A 20,184-nucleotide genomic window follows, 5' to 3' on the forward strand; every position below is an offset into this window, starting at 1 on the left:
TTATTATTTAGCATTTCTTTTATATAGCAATGATTATATACTACTTATTAATATTTCACACGAATTAGTCATTATGAGCAGTAAGGTACAGTGGAAAGAGATTTGGCTTTGGACTTCACTTGGTTCAAAACAAACGTTAGCACTGATTTGGGAACTACCTTAGCCCAGCATCTTTTTAAATATAAGATCATTATTGGTGTTATCTTGACTCCATTGAGAAAAAAAGATACGAGTGAATCAATAGATGGACAAATGAAAGTGTGATGCCTCTTGCTTTTTCCTGTGTTATTTTCTCTGTCTCTGGTGTAGTATCTGACAATGAAGTGGTTTGTTTTTTGAGAGCAGAAGCCATATCCCAGGTTGATCTTATACTAGTGTTGTGCTGTGCTTTGACCTAGCGTTGGATAAATGTTGGATTAGTTTCATTTTGGAATGAAGTTATATTATTGGGACGTGTCAGATATTAACTCCATAGTCATTCATTCTGTCAGTTCTAGACAAATTAATATTTTATCACAGTTTGTATTATTAAAGCTGAATGATTGCCTTACTTTCATAACTAGATTATGACCCAATGAAAGAATTCATTCTAATGCCATTTCTTTAACATCTCAATTAGAGACTGTTGGACAGAGAGTGTTTCTTTATGTTTGATGTTGAATTTCAATTTCAAAACAAAATTATCAAGCATTTAAGTAGATATTAGATGACAGCTTGCAAATTTGGTAGTAGAATTTCAGAATAGAAAGAGTCTGTACTCTGTTAAAAATGTTCATGAATATTAAGTTAAAAATTTTGAACACTTTTTCTTTTGCTACATTTTGTAAAGATTTTCTTAGCTTATAATGTTCTTAATTTGGAGGGATGTGTGGGAGTTTGAGGTGAGCATAATGTCAAGGAATAATAGGTTGAAAAAAATTCTTCGATATGAAGTGCAGATAATAGTGCATGAAAATATTTTTAAATTGTATGCCTAAAGGATCTTCCAAATCATTAGTGCTAATGTTCAGAGTTTGTACATCTTGCCATTAAAAGGGCATTATGGTACTTGTATCTTAGAATTAATTTGCTATTAACAGATTTTATTTTATATGAATAAATAATTTGAAATGAAAATTCATAATTTTGAAAAAATCTAAGAGTCATATTTTAATATTTCATAGCAAAATAAGCCATTTTACATGCAAATTCACCTACCTAACACATCCTTTTGAGGTCTACTTTGATTGATGTTAATGTAGTCATTCCAGCCTTGCTGGGCATCTTGTTGTGTGACCCGTCTTTTTCTATCTATTTACTTCCATCCTATTTATGTCTTCATATTTAAAGCATGTCACTTATAGACATACATTTTTAGACTTTGAAAAATCCATTCTGTCAATTTTTTTTTAAAATTCTATTTATTTATTTATTTATTTATTTTTGGCTGTGTTCTTCGTTTCTGTGCGAGGGCTTTCTCTAGTTGCGGCGATCGGGGGCCACTCTTCATCACGGTGCGCGGGCCTCTCACTATCGCGGCCTCTCTTGTTGCAGAGCACAGGCTCCAGACGCGCATGCTCAGTAGTTGTGGCTCACGGACCCAGTTGCTCCGCGGCATGTGGGATCCTCCCAGACCAGGGCTCGAACCCGTGTCCCCTGCATTGGCAGGCAGATTCTCAACCACTGTGCCACCAGAGAAGCCCCAATCTTTCTTTTAATCATAATGTTTAGTCCATTTACATTTAATATCATTATTGATAAGGTTGGATTTAGGTCTACTATTTTACTATTTGCTTTTGTTTGTCCCATCTCTTCTTTGTTTCTCTGTTCCTTCTTTTTAGGTTGAATGAGTATTTTTAGAATTCCTTTCTAATACCCCTATTGGCTTTTTAGCTAAAACTATGTCTTTTTTTAAATGGTTGTTCTAGGAATTACAACGTACAACCTTAATTTCTCAGTCTACTTCAAGTTAAAATGGTACAACTTCCTTATAATGTATAGAAGTATTTATAAGAATGTTGTAATATGGTTACCCCTCCCCCATCCTTTATGCTATAATTATCATATATATTACATCTACATACATTATAAACCCCATAACACGGTGCTATAATTTTTACTTGGAATGGTAATGTTAAAGAAATCAACAGGAAAAACTAGTCTTTGGTATTTATCTACATGTTTACCATTTCTGATGCTTTTCATTACTGAGACCCAAGTTATATGTGGCATTACTTTCCTTCAGCCTGAAGAAATTCTTTTGGCATTTCTTGTAGTGTGTGTCTGCTGGTGACTATTTTGCCTTCATTATTAAAGGGTATTTTTGTTGGATATGGAATTCTGGACGGACAGTTGTGGAGATTCTGGACTCTGTAAGTTAGAGTATTATTTTATTTTAGCAGGCAGTTAACTTTGCTGAACTCACCTTTGCAAACTCTGTCTTTCCAATGGTGAGCAGCAGCTGAGATCTCAGTTCTGTTATTTATACTTTAGTAAAAGGAGTTGGGAACCTGTCCTGCATGTGCATAGTTTAGGGGTCAGCCAGAGACTTGGGCAGAGTTTATACACAGAATTTAGAGTCTCCTCCTTTGTGGTTCTCTCCTTTCTGGGAACTATATATAGAGTCAATAAATAGATCCACGTATACATGGTCAGCTGGCTTGCAACGGAGGTGCAAAGACAATTTAGTGGAGAAAAGATAACCTTTTCAACAAATGGTGCTGGAACAATCAGATATCTTTATGCAAAAAACAGAAAACTTTGATTCATATCTCGCAGCAGATATAAAAATTAACTCAAAGTGGATCATAGACTTAAATGTAAAATATTAAACTATAAAATATCTAAAAAAAACCATAGGAGATCATCTCTGTGACCTTGGGTTAATCAAAGATTTCTTAGCTACAACACTAAAAGCATGATCCATAAAAGAAAAAATTGGTAAATTGGACTTCCTCAAATTAAAAACATCTGCTCTTTACAAAACACTATTAAGAACACAAAAAGGTAAGCCATAGACCGGGAGAAAATCCAGGCATACCTCACAGATAATTGCAGGTTTGGTTCCAGACCACTGCAGTAAAGCAAATTTCACAGTAAAGCAAGTCACACAAATTTTGGGGTTTCCCAGGGCATATAAAAGTGATGTTTACACCATACTGTAGTCCATTACGTGTGCAATAGCATTATGCCTAAAAAACAATTTATGTATCTTAATTAAAAATACTGCTAAAAAATGCTAACCGTCATCTGAGTCTTCAGTGAGTTGTGATCTTTTTGCTGGTGGAGGGTCTTGCCTCAGTGTTGATGGCTGCTGACTGATCAGGATGGGGGTGGCTATGGCAATTTCTTAAAATAAGACAACAATGAAGTTTGCTGCATCGAATGACTCTTCCTTTCATGAACAATTTCTCTATAGCACGCATTGCTGTTTGATAACATTTTACTCAGGAAAACTTTCAAAATTGGATTCAGTCCTCTCAAATCCTGCCACTGCTTTACCAACTAAGTTTATGTAAATAAAGTAAATTTTTTGTTGTCATTTCAACAGTTTTCACAACATCATCACCAGGATTAAATTCCATCTCAAGAAACCATTCAGAAGAAGCAACTCCTTTATCATGAGATGGCAGCAGTTCAGTCACATCTTCAGGCTCCACTTCCAATTCTAGTTCTCTTGCTCTTTGCACCACATTTGCAGTTACTTCTTCTGCTGAAGTCTTGAACCCCTCAAAGTCATCTATGAGTGTTGGGATCAACTTCTTCCACATTCCTTTTAATGTTGATACTTTGACTTCTTCTCATGAATCGCAAATGTTCTTAATGGCATCTAGAATGGTGAATCCTTTCCAGGAGGTTTTCGATTTATTTTTTGTCCAGATCCATTGAAAGAATCAGTATGTATGGCAGCTATAGCCTTACAAAATGTTATTTCTTAAATAGTAAGACTTGAAAGTTGAAATTACTTCTTGATCCATGGGCTGCAGAATGGATGTTGTGTTAGCAGGCATGAAAACAACATGAATCTTATTGTAAATCTCCATGAGAGCTCTGAGGTGACCCAGGTGCCCTGTCAATGAGCAGTAATATTTTGAAAGGAATTTTTTTCTGAGCAGTAGGTCTCAACAGTGGGCTTAAAATATTCAATAAACCGTGTTGTAAATAGATTTCTATCATCTAGGCCTTTTTGTTCCATTTATAGGGCACAGGCAGAGTAGATTTAGCATCATTCTTAAGGGCCCTAGGATTTTCAGAGTAGTGAATGAGCACTGGCTTCAACTTAAAGTCACCAGCTGCGTTAGTCCCTAACAAGAGAGTCAGCCTGTCCTTTGAAGCTTTGAAGCCAGGAGTTTGACTTATTCTCTCTGGCTATGAAAGTCTCTAGCTATGAAAGTATCTTCCCAATATAAGGCTGTTTTGTCTACACTGAAAATCTGTTATTCATTGTAGCCACTTTCATTAATTATCTCAGCTAGATCTTCTGGATAACTTGCTACAGCTTCTACATCATCACTTGCTACTTCACCTTGTACTTTTATGTTGTGGAGGTGGCTTCTTTCTGTAAATCTCATGAACCAACCTCTGCTAGCATCAGACTTTTCTTCCGCAGCTTCCTTACCTCTCGTAGCCTTCATAGAATTGAAGAGAGTTAGGGCCTTGCTCTGGCTTAGTCTTTGGCTTAAAGAAATGTTGTGACTGGTTTGATCTTCTGTCCAGACCACTAAAACTTTTTCCATATCAGCAATAAGGCTGTTTTGCTTTCTTATCATTCATGTGCTCACTGGAGTAGCATTTTTAATTTCCTTCAAGAGCTTTTCCTTTGCTTTCACAACTAAGCTAACTTTGGCTAAGAGGCCTCACTTTCAGCCTGTCTCGGCTTTCGGCCTTCCTCACTAAGCTTGATCATATCTAGCTTTTGATTTAAAGTGAGAGACATGTGACTCTTCCTTTCACTTGTAGGGTTAGGAGCCATCGTAAGGTTATTAATTGGCCCAATTTCAATATTGTTCTGTCCTAGGGAATAGGGAGGCCCAAGGAGAAGGAGGAGACAGGCAATGGCCGGTTGGTGGAGCAGTCAGAACACGCAACATTTATCAGTGAAGTTGGTTATCTTATATGGGCATGGTTTATGGCACCCCCAAACAGTTACAACAGTAACATCAAAGATCACTGATCATAGATCACCATAACAAATTTAATAATGATGAAAAAGTTTGAAATGTTTCAAGAATTATGCAGAGCCAAGAAATGAGCATATGCTATTGGAAAAATGGTGCCAATAGCCTTGAACAATGCAGGGTTGCCACAAACCTTCAATTTTTAAAAAATGCAGTATCTGCGAAGTGCAATAAAGTGAAGCACAATAAAACAAGGTATGCCTATGTTTACAAATCACATATCTGATAAAGAACTTTTGTCCAGAATATGTAAGGAACTCTCGAAACAATAATAAGAAAATAAACCACCTATTTTAAAAAATCAACAAAATATTTGATCAGATATTAACTGAAGAAGATATACAAATGGCAAATAAGCACATTAAAACATGCTCAACATCGTTAGGGAAATGCAAATTAAAACCACGAGATATCGGAACTTCCCTGGTGGCGCAGTGGTTGGGAATCCGCCTGCCATTGCAGGGGACACGGGTTCGAGCCCTGGTCCGGGAAGATCCCACATGGTGCAGAGCAGCTAAGCCCGTGTGCCACAACTACTGAGCCTGCGCGCCTAGAGCCCATGCTCCGCAACAAAGAGAAGCCACTGCGATCAGAGGCCGGCGCACCACAACGAGGAGTAGCTCCCACTCGCCACAACTAGAGAAAGCCTGTGCCTAGCAACGAGGACCCAACGCAGCCCAAAATAAATAAATACATACATACATACATAAAACCATGAGATATCACTACACACCCATTAAAATAACTAAAATTTTAAAAATTGACCATAATCAAGTGTTGGCAAGGATGTAGAACAAGTAGAATTCTCATTCACTGCTGGTAGGAAAGCACAAGGGCGCAGCCATTTTAGAGGATAGTTTGTTAGTTTCTTTAAAATTAATGCATGCAGCTGCCAAACAATCCAACCACTTCACTCCTAAGTATTTACCCAAGAGAAGTGGAAGCATATATACATATGAATACTCATACAAGAATGTTCATAGCATCTTTATTTGTAATAGTCAAAAGCGGAAAACAACTCAGATGTCCATCAGGAGGTGAATGGATAAACGCACTGTGATGCGGGATGCTGCTAAGCAGGTAGCCTGTCAGGTGCTTTGCCGTCGCATAACACGGACCACCATCCTTCTAGCTTTCGGCTTCCCATAACGGTTTTCTTACTGCCCACTGCCCATCCCCACATAAGCCAATGTCACGTATTTAGGGTTTTTATTGTGTCTTTGGTACTTCTGTTACCAATTTCTATATCAGTCAGAATGGGCCAGGTTATGCTGTGATAGTAAACAACCCCAAATCTCAGTGGCTTAAAATAAAGTTTTGTCTCTTTGTTGTGAACTGTATGTCCATTGTGGGTTGGCTGAAAGTTTTGTTCTCTGTTCTCACTCTGAGACCGAGGCTGACAGAGGATTCATTATCTGAAACATTGCTGTTGCTGGGAATGTTGACTTCGTGTAAAGTTGTTTGATTTGTAGGAGTTGAGATAGATTTTTCAAACCAGACTGCTTTTTTATTTTCATCAGCATTAGTTGACTTTTGTCTCATTTTAGGATGCATTAAAATCTTTAAGTAATGACACCGATAACTATAACTTTCTTTGATCCACAGTATAAAAAATTATACAAAATACCTTTCAAATTTTATTTATCTAGTAAGCACTTTTTTAGACGGGAGGTATATTCCTGTGTGTTAGACAAGGAACCTGAATGCAGAGAGGGTAAACGAATGGCAGTTGCCACATAGCAGTGAAACTGAACTAGAACCCAGGGTTCCCATTTTAATACTTCTGTGCAGATCAGAGAAAAATAAAAGTGCCATCTATTTACACATTCTTTATTTTGACAGTCTCTTCAACAGGCCACATTTAAGAGGCGTCTCGTACCCTCTGCTGCCGGTGGCTGGGACACAATGGATCACACAGGGGCACTGGACACCGAGGATGAGTTGGGACCTTTAGCCCATCTTGCTCCAAGTCCTCAAAGTGAAGCCGTTGCCCACGAATTCCAGGAACTCTCCTTGCAGTCCAGTCAGCACCTGCCCCCTCTGAACGAAAGGAAGAATGGTGAGTTCAGCGTGTGTGGTGGGAGCTTACCTCTTTGTGAGCTAAACGTATCCCTCTTTGGTAGTAATTTTTTGGTCCGTTCCATTGGGCAGCCTGTCACGAAGGAGAGAACCTCAGGGGGTGCTGGCTGGTTTTGAGGAACAGGCAGAGTTTCACTTTCTATCCAATTCTTTCATTATTTCCCCAGTAAGTATCTCTGGTAGCAAAGTTATCTTTGGAAATAAGCTTTAGGTTCAACCATTTTAGCACGAGCAGAAGATTTCACGCTAGCATGGTACTGGAAAGCAGCTTCCTGTGTTGACTCCAGGGAAAATAGATGGTGGATTTGACTAGATTCTCCTGCCATGTTCCCCATCTCCAATGTGTTGCACCTTAATTTCAGAATTGGCAGAATTTGAGCTATCTTAATGATCACTAAGAAAGCAAGAATTTCTTGTTTGAGTATTTTTTGTATTAATGAGTATAGGGTATGGCCATATTCTCAATCTTCGGCTGGCTCATACTTGTATACAAAATGAATATCTTCTGTTCATTTGTTATCTATTCAGGAAATTCTCCTGATTAATCAGAAGCGTCCCAGAGTCTCCAGAAAACACAGTACTGTCAGTTTTTAACAAAAATGAGTAGAGATAGACGATATACGTCTATTTTTAATACTTAAAACATAAAAACAAAGTATTAAAATTTACAAACACACCAAGCATACATATTACAGGGAAAGAATTAAGAATTTCAACTGGATTTGCCATGCTTTCCACAGTTCTGATGAGTCTTACAATCCCAAATGTGTTTTTTTAAATTTCAGTTTTAAAAGCCAGAAGAAATAAAACTCTCCCTATAGAGCACTTCCTTACGTATCTTGTTACTTATCTTCTGGGTTCTAAGTGTTTCCTGATCCTTTTCAAATAATGGCCTTATCTTATTCAGGAAAATGGATTGAAGACTTATGCTGCTATTCTCAGTTCTTCAGTGCATGTCTTTGGGGTGTACTTGTTCTCCTTTCCAACAAGATATCTGATACTTGTGTCTGATGCTTGTTGGGCACAACCCTTGTGCAGTGCGATTGGTATAAAGCAACATCTTGCTCGGAGCTGTCAAAGCCTTCAGGAGGCTGTGGTTGGCTGGTGATGGCTTTAGAACCTTCCATCAGTTAGGAGCCTAGCTTCATCTTAGGCAGTGGCTGAGAGAGTATAACCACATTAACCGAAACATGACTAAATTGGTCAGATGTACACAGTATACTTGGACCAGTATAATATTCAAATTATTTCCCTCAAAAAAAAAAAAAGACCAAAATAAGAGTTGAACTGGTATAAAATTGCAATAATATACAGTTGCTCAAGAAAATGGTCATACGTAGCAGAGGAGGGACGTGTAAGGGGAAAGCTTATGCTTTGTGGGGATTTTACTTGATATAGCTTGCCACATTCTCTTGCAAGAATGTTCTTTTGAATATGTATGCCTGAACATAAGGTAAGCCCAAATATGAGGTAGTCTTCCCCTTATAAACTTTTAGAGGGAGGTAAATGAATGGTAAAAATTAGAATTTATTAATTTAGTTACGTGTACGTAATTAAAACCACATATTATGAAGCAGTGCAATAAAATAAAAGGATTGCTTTATCCACACTCATATTTCATAAAATTATCTTGCCCAAACTCTGCCTGTGTATCTGTGTGGTGTTTTTATCATCAGTAGAAAACCTCTGCATCATCCATCTAGCACTAAAATCCAGGGTGTATCTTCATTTCTGTCTCTCTTGTTTGAGTTACAAAAGTTTTTAGATGCATGCACGATCTGACACTGAAGATTTTATGTCTAAACCACAAGTACCATTCACAAAACAGTGGGGCTGTTTTTGGTTTTTTGTGTGTCTTACAGTGTGGTAGTCATAATCACTCATGTTTGATTTGTGATTGGTCATAACATTTTATGAGGCTGTAATTTCTGTTATAGAATTTAATCACCTTTTTTTTTTTTTTTTGAATAGGTAATACATTTATCTGGCTTGAAATGTAGGGGGTACTAATGGGTACATAGTGAAAAGTAGGTCACCCTCCCAGTCTTGTCCCTCAGCTACCCAGTTACTTCTCCAGAATTAACTACTCTTACTTGTGTCCTTTCTGAGAGAACAGTATTTGACTACTTTTTTAGTTTAATTTGTTTTTTGAATTTTTGAATTTTATTTAATTTATTTTTTTATGCAGCAGGTTCTTATTAGTTATCTATTTTATACATATTAGTGTATATATGTCAATCCCACTCTCCCAATTCATCCCACCACCACCATCCCCCCTCCACTTCCCCCCTTGGTGTCCATACGTTAGTTCTCTACATCTGTGTCTCTATTTCTGACCTGCAAACCGGTTCATCTGTACCATTTTTCTAGGTTCCATATATATGCGTTAATCTATGATATTTATTTTTCTCTTTCTGACTTGCTTCACTCTGTACGACGGTCTCTAGATCCATCCACGTCTCTACAAATGACCCAATTTTGTTCCTTTTTATGGCTGAGTAATATTCCATTGTATATATGTACCACATCTTCTTTATCCATTCATCTGTCGATGGGCATTTAGGTTGCTTCCATGACCTGGTTATTGTAAATAGTGCTGCAATGAACATTGGGGTGAATGTGTCTTTTTGAATTATGGTTTTCTCTGGGTATATGCCCAGTAGTAGGATTGCTGGGTCATATGGTAATTCTATTTTTAGTTTTTTAAGGAAATTCTATACTGTTAACCTTATGGGAGTTCCCTTTTATTGTTATTTGTCGTTTTTCCCTTGTTGCTTTCAATAATTTTTCTTTGTCTTTAATTTTTGTCAATTTGATTACTATGTGTCTCAGTGTGTTTCTCCTTGGGTTTATCCTGCCTGGGACTCTCTGCGCTTCCTGGACTTGGGTGGCTATTTTCTTTCCCACGTTAGGGAAGTTTTCGACTCTGATCTCTTCAGATATTTTCTCGGGTCCTTTCTCTCTCGCTTCTCCTTCTGGGACCCCTATAATGCAAATGTTGTTGCGTTTAATGTTGTCCCAGAGGTCTCTTAGGCTGTCTTCATTTCTTTTCATTCTTTTTTCTTTATTCTGTTCCACAGCCGTGAATTCCACCATTCTGTCTTCCAGGTCACTTATCTGTTCTTCTGCCTCAGTTATTCTGCTATTGATTCCTTCTAGTGTACTTTTCATTTCACTTATTGTATTGTTCATCCCTGTTTGTTTGTTCTTTAATTCTTCTAGGTGTTTGTTCTTTAACTTCTTCTAGGTCTTTGTTAAACATTTCTTGCATCTTCTCGATCTTTGCCTCCATTCTATTTCCGAGGTCCTGGATCATCTTCACTATCATTATTCTGAATTCTTTTTCTGGAAGGTTGCCTATCTCCACTTCATTTAGTTGTTTTTCTGGGGTTTTATCTTGTTCCTTCATCTGGTGCAAAGTCCTCTGCCTTTTCATTTTGTCTGTCTTTCTGTGAAGTGGTTTTCCTTCCATAGGCTGCAGAATTGTAGTTCTTCTTGCTTCTGCTATCTGCCCTCTTGACTACTTTTTTAAAAGCAGTGTTTCAAAATCTTCTTTGTAACAACATCCAATGCTTTTAATTTTAAGGTTACTATCTGGGAATAATTAATGTGTTGGTTCTTTTCTTCCTTTTTTTTCTCCCCCTTGTTTCTATTAAGACGTTTCTATAAACATCCTAAAACTAGCTTCGAGTGAGGTTGATTTTTAAGCTAATGCATTTTCCTCAAGTACTTTTTTGTTCAATATTAAGTAAACGAAAGAGCATCTCATGATACGAGTTACTGTGTAAGGACTCAAATATGAGACAATCTCCTCTTTTCTAATTAGTGACTTCAGGAAGTTAAAAACCTTACCTTATATTCAGGCATATTACACTTTAATTTCAGGCTTATGATATGTTAGCCTAATTTGCGTATACATTCCAAGGCGTAAATGGAATTGTACAGCTATCAGAAATCTAGGTTTTTGATACAGGAATGTGAGCGGAGTAGAAAGAACCACATCAAGCCATCTATAGATGGAAGAACCATAACTTTCTTACCTTAGTGATTTTTTAATGTTTATTCTTCATCTTTTCAGGTCTTCTTAATGCCATGTTTAAATCATATCATGTACAAGAAGTAGATGTTAGCCTCAAAATTAATTACCACAAAGTACTGTTTAGATATTATGAAATAATTGAACATAGATAGTTTCTTGGTGATTGTGTTTTATTGTTGTTGCTAAGCCTTTGAATTTCACTTGTTAGAATTACTTTCTTTTGGGAAGGAAATGAAGATATTCCAATTTGGGATTGGTGTATAGAAGGATTATATCACCAAATAGTTTATAATTAAACTTCACAAGGAAAATGAAGTTGATATTTAAGTACAGTAACAATTCTAGGATCTTCCCTTATTTTTGGTTAATACTTCTATTGGCAGTGGTAGTGGAGTGACAGAATATTCCCACTACTGGAGTAAATAAGAAAGATGTTTAGTAAAGATAAGCTAGGGCTTTCCTTTTACCCCTGAACGTGGCCAAAATATTTCTATAGTTAGTGGCACCTCAATAGTAAGGCAACCATTTAGGCAATGGACTCTTCCCAACAAGATAGTCCTTCATAAAGGAAAGTGGGTGTACTTTTACTAAATAATGTACCTTTACTAAAACAATGCATACACAGGAAAATTGAGCTTTGTTTTGACATTTTATGCACGTAATAGATCCATTTTCATGTTTCAGCATTAACATTTTCAGTATTAACACTGGGAATAAAAGGGAAATCAGTCAAAGGGAGAGTTAGTCCTTTTATTGTTTAAAAAGGAAAAGCTCAGGTGCTATAAGGTGAATATAACTTTATAAAAGTAGGGAAAGGCAAAGTAGATGGGAACAACATACCTGAAAGAGCTACAGCTCTTTGTGCCCATACTTAGATGAGACCATGAGGAAGAAACTTTTCATTCATGAGGTCATTTGCAAGACTGATAATTAAGTATGCTGATTGGCGAACTTAAGCTTTTAGGTCATTGCCAGCATTATCACAGAGTAAGCCAATAAGTTGACATAGATTCTCTCTTTATGAAACAGTTCGGTATTTTAATACTTTTTTGCACATCTCTGAAGATGAGGCTCGTCATATTAACATGGCCACGGACATACCACAGGCTAGCTGTTAGTAGTATCATGTAGGTGGAAAATGAGTATCTGCCACCTTTCTCTTCCTGTATTAGCAGGCTTTTTGAAGCTATGTGTATTATGAAATAGTGTGTTTTAGGCCTCCATAAAGAGGAGAGACTTGTTATTCATATTTTAAACTTCGGTATCATTGGTTACTGCACTTGTTAGGTTTTTGAGCTTATAGTCCCATCTTGAAAACTTTTTTAAAGATTTTCCATCTGTTAAATGGGTCACTGAACAGTTTTAGACTTCTCTTGTTCTGTTCCAGGTGACCACTTACTAGAGAGAAAATAATGTATTCCAAAGTTTGTTGCACACAAGGGAATCAAGGTGGCTCTTTGCATTGGATTCAGTACAGGTATTAATATATTGGCAAACAGTCAGATGAACTTTGCCTAGCCATGGAGCCCAGCCAAAGGAAACTGCTCGCCTTGTACCATAGTAAATAAATTGTATGTGTTTGCAGCTGGTCTTTTTTTGGGGTTTTACTTTGAAAACATTTACCCACACCTCATTAACCTGTTAGACTTACTGTCAGTCTAGGTGTTGGGAATAGTACAACGGTGTTGAGCATTTGTCTTGAGTAAAACCCTGTTCCTTAGAATGTACATGCGCTAATATGGACTAATAGAGGTTGGTGAGGGAAAGAGAGGATAGTTCTATTTTTCTCTGGAGCAAACAGCCAGACGTGAAATTCTCATAGTGTCATAAATGGGAAGGAAATAAATAGATGCTAAATAGCCAAGACGTGGAACTGTGGGATTCTTGCTTTCCCTTTCTGTAACTGAACGTAATAGAAATGAATACTTTTATGTAAAATTGTCTTGTCATTGGCTTTATTATTAACGTATTTAGGTTCTTGAATATTTAAAATAATTCTCAAGGATATTAATAAACATTCTGATACATTTAGACAGTTTCTTTTCCTGCTCTCAGGAGTTACTGAGGAGTACTTAGACTGAGAAGAGAAATATATACTCCTTGACTGTAATTTTCCTTAGTTTCTAATACATTTTTTAAATAAGGCTTTAGGACTTATACTAAACACAATTAAACGTTTAAAGTTAGCTATGAATTTCCTGGCAGCTGCAAATGAATTTCTTGATTAATTGTGCCAGCTCTCATACTTTTTGTTTGTGACAGCTTCTTTAACCCTTCAAAATGAAAAGGAAGCCATGTAAGTAGCTTAAGGGTGAGGTACTCTCTTTCACAGTGGTCTTTATAAAGTCTCCTATTAAATAGCATGTTTTGTTTCACAGTGTAAATAAGCACCTGTAACCCTGTCCACGTTCTTTTTTCTACTATCGGTTTCTTATTTCGATAGTTTTGCTGTTACTGAGAATTTCATTTGCTTCAGTGCATTGCTGGACACACCCAGGCAGTGTGTATGTGGACAGAGGGAAGGCGGGGGCTGGGCATGAACTCACAGCCTGTCCCGTTTGTAGCCGGCAGTGTCAGAACACTGACTTAGGAGTGCTTTAACTTTTGCTGAGGGGGTGCGTGAAGCTTATAACAGTTTCAGAAGTGCATCAGCAAGACCATAGGCCCCAGTTATAGCACCCTTGAAGCCTCATTTTGAGTTATTTATCCAGTCTTTAAATTGTGTCCTCTTGCAAAAATGCCCTTGGAGCGTCAGCAATTAACATTTATTTAAAGTAAGATTTAGAACATAATAGTAATTAGCAGTTTAATCCAGCATGAGACCTCATCATATTAAACTTACAAAAATGTTTACCTAAAATTTTTACAAGACTTTTTTAGAGTTACTAGAGTCATAGAAATACTTTTTTTTGTATAGATTGATGTAGTTTTCATAAAACTAGAGACCACCATGTGATGTATATTTGGCACTGGACCAGTGAATAAACTGAAACTAATTTATTAAGAAACAGTCTTTCCTGTTCCTCAGCAAGCAATTTTTAAAATAACATATGTGATATAAATGCTTAGTTAGTAAATATTACTCAACTATAACCCCTTAGCTACTTAGGCCCTTCAAGGCTATTTGGAATTGAATAGTTAGTTTATAATCAGACCTTGTGCTGGGCCGGGAGACTTTGTAAAATTAAGTCAGGGCTCTTCTTACTTATGTCTGCCTCTAACCCAACTACGGTGACCTCTTCTAGCTACAAAGGAAGAGAAAGGGTTGATATGGGACACCTGCTCTCTACCATAACTCTATAAAAACCTGATAAATATACAGAGTGTACTGAAAAAAAAGTGACCCATGATTTTTTCTTTGTTATTTTAAGACATCAGTGATAAAGTACTACTGTGACAGAAAGCAAAAGGACAGATATGTTGGAGTTACAAATGAACTGGAATTTTCTCTTTGGTTTATAGTTAATAATCACCCAAATTAATTAACAAATATCATACCCAATGTTTTTCTAACTCCTTTAAATTAATCCATACTGCTGGCTACCCTCACCTGCTGCCCTCACTATTATTAACAGGAAGTATAGTCTTTTGGGAGTCAGGACTCCAGTCTCCTCTGCTGACTCAGTCTGTGAGCGTGGGTAAGTCTCGAGCTCTCTGTGTCACGGTTATGCCCATTGTAATATACGTATGGCAGCTTTCAGCCCATGTGTCTTTCTCTGGCTGCCCTTTCTCATTACATCATGTGTTCTTATAGCTCATTATCACTTTTGCCTTGTACTATTCATTGGGCAGCAGAAACAGAAAGAATGGAAGATAACGTCCATCTCAGTTAACGGATGGAATTTTCCATAGATACGAATTAATGTCGCTGTTTAATACGTTCCTCACAGATGTATTATTAAACATACATGCCAGCTCTCTCAATTAGTCAGAATTTCCCCCCCATATTTAAAAGTAAAAAGAAATTGACTCAATTTGTGTTATCCTCAAAAAAATGTATCTAACTTAGAATACGCAATATCTTTCTGTTCGTGGTTTTCAAGGGTTGGCAGGTATGTGTTAACATTTTTATAACAGGATCAGACTCAGTTAAAAGACACTATTTTAACTTTTTTTTTTAATCCTAAATTATTCATGTCCTTTTCTGGTTGTTTATGTTGTTTTCATTAAGAAAATGCTAATAGTTGGGTATCTGTTTCACCAACTTAAATTTTTGATGTGTGACCTCTATGTTTAGTAAAGATAGAACAAGAAAAGCAAAAAGTCTGATTCACAACTTGCCTTTGGTTCTTGTAGGTTAAGTTTAAAAACTGACAAATGTTAGAATTTGTCAGCACTCTCTGCAGATTTCAGATTCATAGCTACAAAATAGGAGATGCTCTTTGACAATCCCTGTTCCCGACATAGAAGTTAAGAAATATATCGATTAGAGTACTTGATCAGACAGCCATCATGTACTATGTAAAAGAAAAGTTTACCATATCAGAATGCTCAGCTTTCCCAAAGTTTTAAAAGAAATCAGTATTTCAAGAGTGGAAATGGGTTTACTTTTTATTATTAGAAAACATTTATTGAATGATCATTGTGTCTCTTACCCTAACTAATTCTTAGATCTTATACCTCTAGTACAGTGTTGGCAGTTCAGAATGTAAGATATTCTCATAAAATTGTTGGATGCATAGATCTTTGAAAGTAATTCTCTCAACTAAAGAAAATTAATTTAGAGATGGTTCTCCCAGATAACTGGGAGGAAGAAGAACCTAATTGTAAAGAAAATGAGTGCAGAGACAAGCCTAGAACCTGCTCCGTGGCACTAGACGTGTGATGTGAGGCCACACAAGCCTGTGTCTGTCATCTGTAAATAGGGGTCACGCTAGATGTACCTCCTAGGTTATTGGGAGGCTTAAATGAAATAAAGCGCTGATGGTAACTACATGTACATGACACAGCGTAAGTACTCAGTGGATGCCATAGGCACCCAGCCCTGCATGCTTGATGTAAAATACCGTGAAATAGGCAGTGGTTAAGTATGCACAGTGGCTAAGGACACCAACTCTGGAGCCGTCCCATCTGGCTCTACCATTACTAGTTATGTGAACTTAGACAAATTAGTCGTCCTCTCTTTGCCTCAGTTTCCTCCTCTGCAAAATGCGGATCATATAGTACCTGCTTCATGGGGGTTGTTGTGAAGATTAAATGAGTTCATATAAATCAAGTATTTAGAACAATGAGGGCATATAATTAGCAGTTTATAATTATTTGTTATATATATTTTGAGAATTCAATATTTAAATTAATACTTAGCGAATATAGTTTTTCAGGGTTCCATCGTGGTGTTTTATACCTTAATGTTTCTTTCAATAGTCCCAGTAATTTTTGCCCCCATTTCCACAAGTATTTCTTTTTAAAAACGTCAAAATGACATGCAGTTTTTTAATGTCTCGCCATGGACCTACATAACATTTGAAGAGCACTTACCCTATGGGAGCTGAGAGGGCAAATGTAGTAGGCACGGATTTCCCATGAAGTTTGTCTCTCTTGTTGGTACTGCCAGTTCCCACAATCCTAGCATTCCCTGGGCATCAGTCAGTGTCTACAAGGAATGATTTTCAAATATTAAAGCATGTGAAAAGACAAACAGGCCAAAACTCAGAGCTCTCTAGGGACTATGACCTCCAAAACAGACTCTGTTCTGACATTTTCACAGGCCGCTTGAAGGAATTCCAGCAGGGTCATTCCATTTGGTAAACTCCTAAACAAACCCTCTGTCATCAAGGACTGATTTATAGATTTTTCTCCTTATGTACTTGTTCTGAAGAGATTAAGATAGTAGATATGGTTGCTGAGACTCTTTTAAGGCATCTGATGTATATGATAAGTACTATACAGAAGACTTCTGGTATTTTGAAGTAATAAAACAGTTATTTGTTATGTTTAAAGAGACTTCTTGCTCTGAGTCGTCTTTTAAATTTTTTTCTTTTTTGTTTTGATTCCAGGAAATCTATGCCATAATCACATCTCTAACTAAAATTCTTTCATTTATGAACCCAATTATTTAACAAATTCATTAAAATCAGAAACGACCTTTTAAAAAACAAATATACATATTAAAATATGTACATGTATATGATGACTTGTTTCACAGTGACCTTTGGAATGTGTGAAAACAGAAACAGATCTAGTGTTGTAGAATATTCTGTGATATCTTGCTGTGATGACAGTTGTTCATATGATGCTTTAAGGTCATGGGGTGGGGGGGCAGATCTATAAATTGATTTTCAATTAATCTGAATTCTCAAAATATTTTGTATATTATTATACATTTCTTTAAAAAAAGAATATAATGTTAAAAATAAATGAGAAGGGCAGAACCCAGGAGATTTGAAGGCTGGACAACTTAAGGAAATGGGTAATTAGGGTTATTTTGTTTATAGTTGGCCTTAAATGCTGTATAGCCTCATGGTTATCCCAGTCTGAAGTCTGAGTGGCATGTATGAAATTCCAGGGATGAGCAGCATTCCACATTTGAAGGATCAGGTTTATTGGGGGATTTTGTATGGTTTGTTTCCTTCTGTGCATGTTTCTTTTCAGTGAGTTAATCGTTTGGATGAATGTACAAAGTTTTAACTATTAAATAAAAGAATTGTACACAGTCAAAAATTTCTTATGATTTGATATCTGATTCTGTCATAGGATTGTAATACGTTTTGAACAGATTTTTAATTTTTTAATTTATTTATTTATTTTTGGCTGTGTTGGGTCTTCGTTTCTGTGCGAGGGCTTTCTCTAGTTGCGGCAAGCGGGGGCCACTCTTTATCGCGGTGCGCGGGCCTCTCACTATCGCGGCCTCTCTTGTTGGGAGCACAGGCTCCAGACGCGCAGGCTCAGTAGTTGTGGCGCACAGGCCCAGTTGCTCCGCGGCATGTGGGATCTTCCCGGACCAGGGCTCGAACCCATGTCCCCAGCATTGGCAGGCAGATTCTCAACCACTGCGCCACCAGGGAAGCCCTGAACAAATTTTAAAAAGAAACACAGGAAGTAAATTAATATATGATCTCAACCAAGCCTCTTAAAATTAGTAGTAAAAAGAAAAGTTATTTTATTACATTTTAGTAACCTGTCACAAACCCAGGATGTTTAAGAAGTCTCCTTAGTGGGAATTCCCTGATGGTCCAGTGGTTAGGACTCTGCGCTTCCACTGCTGGGGGCCCAGGTTCGATCCCTGGTTGGGGAACTAAGATCCCGCAAGCCACATGGTGTGGCAAAAAAAAAAAAAAGAGGTCTTCTTAGTAAAATGGAAATGAAAATGAAATAGAAAGTTGGTTAGTAATTGATCATGAATAGTTATTGAATGTACTAAAGAATTTTGTGGCTCTTGAGGTATAAAATATATATGATGAAAAAGATACATATGCTTATATTATCATTTTTCTCAAGCCAAGAATTAAAAAGTGATATTTTAACTAGATATGCTTTTAGGAGAACGTAGTACTTTTCTAATACGTTTTTCAAACGTAGATTTTTCTATCGCTCACTATTTCTGTGAAATAGTCTCTTTTTCAAAGAAAGGGAATTTGGTTAAATAACTTGCTAATAAAGTAGTGAAATCTCTAGTTGTGTAATTGTGTGCTTGTTTTGTTTATTTGTGCATAGAAGTGGAGAAGCTGCTTGCTTGACTGCTTTCTCCACCCCCAACTGAAACAAATGCATACACCTTCAAAAATTTGAAGATTTTATTTGGACACCCAAGTATTTTAATTTGGAGGATTTTCCAAAGAAAGGAATTTAAATTTACTCCCATCAGATCAAATTAGGATTGAAAAAATTGAAATTTAAAGAAATCCAAGAACTCAGTCCTAAACTCTGAATTTCAGAGTCCAGGGGCTTTAGACAATACTTTGGTTTTTGTTTTTATCACCTGTTACACTGAAACTATTTAAAGTATACTCTCTCATAAAAATGTATTACATTTCTTAAATGACCGTGAAATTTTATATACCATTGATAGTGGAATGTTATGTAAATTCAATTAGGTCCAGTTGGTTTATAAGGTTGTTCAAGTCTTGTATAACCCTTACTGGTTTGTTTTTTTTTTTTACCTGTTTTATTAACTACTCAGAGAGATATCTCCTGTTGTGGATTTGTTTGTTTCTCCTTTCAGTATTGTTTTTGCTTCATGTATTTTGAGCCTCTCTTATGTGTTCTTGATGAATTGATCCCTTTACATTGTGAAATGTCCTTCCATTCTTGGTAATGACCCACTCCTAAAGTCTACTTTGTTGATATTAATGTAGCCCCTCTAAGTTTCTTATGTTTAGCATTGCATGATATAGTCTTCCCCAGCTTTTACCTTTAACCCATCTGTACCTTTATATTAAAAGTACATTTCTCATGGACAGCATAGAGCTGGATTTTTCTTGTTTTACTCTAGTCTGACAATCTCTGTCTTTCAGTTGCGATGTTTAGATCATTTACATTTAAGGTAATTATTGATATGTCTGGTATATTAGTTACCTATTGCTGTGTAACAAACTACTTCATACCTTAGCAGCTTAACACAGGATGCATTTATCATCTGACAGTTTCTGTGGATCAGGAATTCAGGAGCAACTTAACTTGGTACCTCTGCCTCACAAGCCTGCAAGGCTCAGGTTTCATTTGAAGGTTCAACTGAGGAATGATCCATTTCTAACCTTAGTTAAATTGTTCTTGGCAAGATTCAGTACTTTGAGGGCTGTTGGACTGAGGGCCTCAGTTACTTGCTGACTGTTGGCTGGAGGCTGCCCTCAGTTCCTTGCCATGTGGGCCTCTCCAACATGGCAGCTTACTTTATCAAAGGCAGTAAGAGAGAAGAATGCTAGCAAGACAAAATTTTTGCAACATTTCCTTAACATTGTCCTATTCTATTGA

At 36.8% G+C, this 20,184-nt stretch overlaps 1 protein-coding gene and 1 non-coding gene across 10 annotated transcripts in view; both read left to right on the forward strand.

Annotated features, from left to right (window-relative positions):
* The window catches only part of MRTFB (myocardin related transcription factor B), a 196,267-nt gene that overhangs the window by 62,057 nt on the left and 114,026 nt on the right, over nt 1-20,184 (forward strand). For 8 of the 9 annotated variants that reach the window (XM_036825898.1, XM_036825893.1, XM_036825897.1 and 5 more), the window contains one exon: nt 6,999-7,215. In XM_036825898.1, coding sequence (XP_036681793.1) covers nt 7,062-7,215 — 154 coding nt within the window. In that variant the 5' untranslated portion in view covers nt 6,999-7,061. Of the gene's footprint in view, nt 1-6,214; nt 6,237-6,998; nt 7,216-20,184 lie in introns of those variants that run through there. The other variant, XM_036825891.1, reaches the window with a different exon arrangement.
* On the forward strand, nt 18,436-18,508 carry TRNAG-UCC. The gene has a single exon. It is a non-coding gene; the product is annotated as a tRNA-Gly (tRNA).

This window comes from Balaenoptera musculus, chromosome 15 (assembly GCF_009873245.2).
Source record: "Balaenoptera musculus isolate JJ_BM4_2016_0621 chromosome 15, mBalMus1.pri.v3, whole genome shotgun sequence".
Classification (NCBI taxonomy): Eukaryota; Metazoa; Chordata; class Mammalia; order Artiodactyla; family Balaenopteridae; genus Balaenoptera; species Balaenoptera musculus.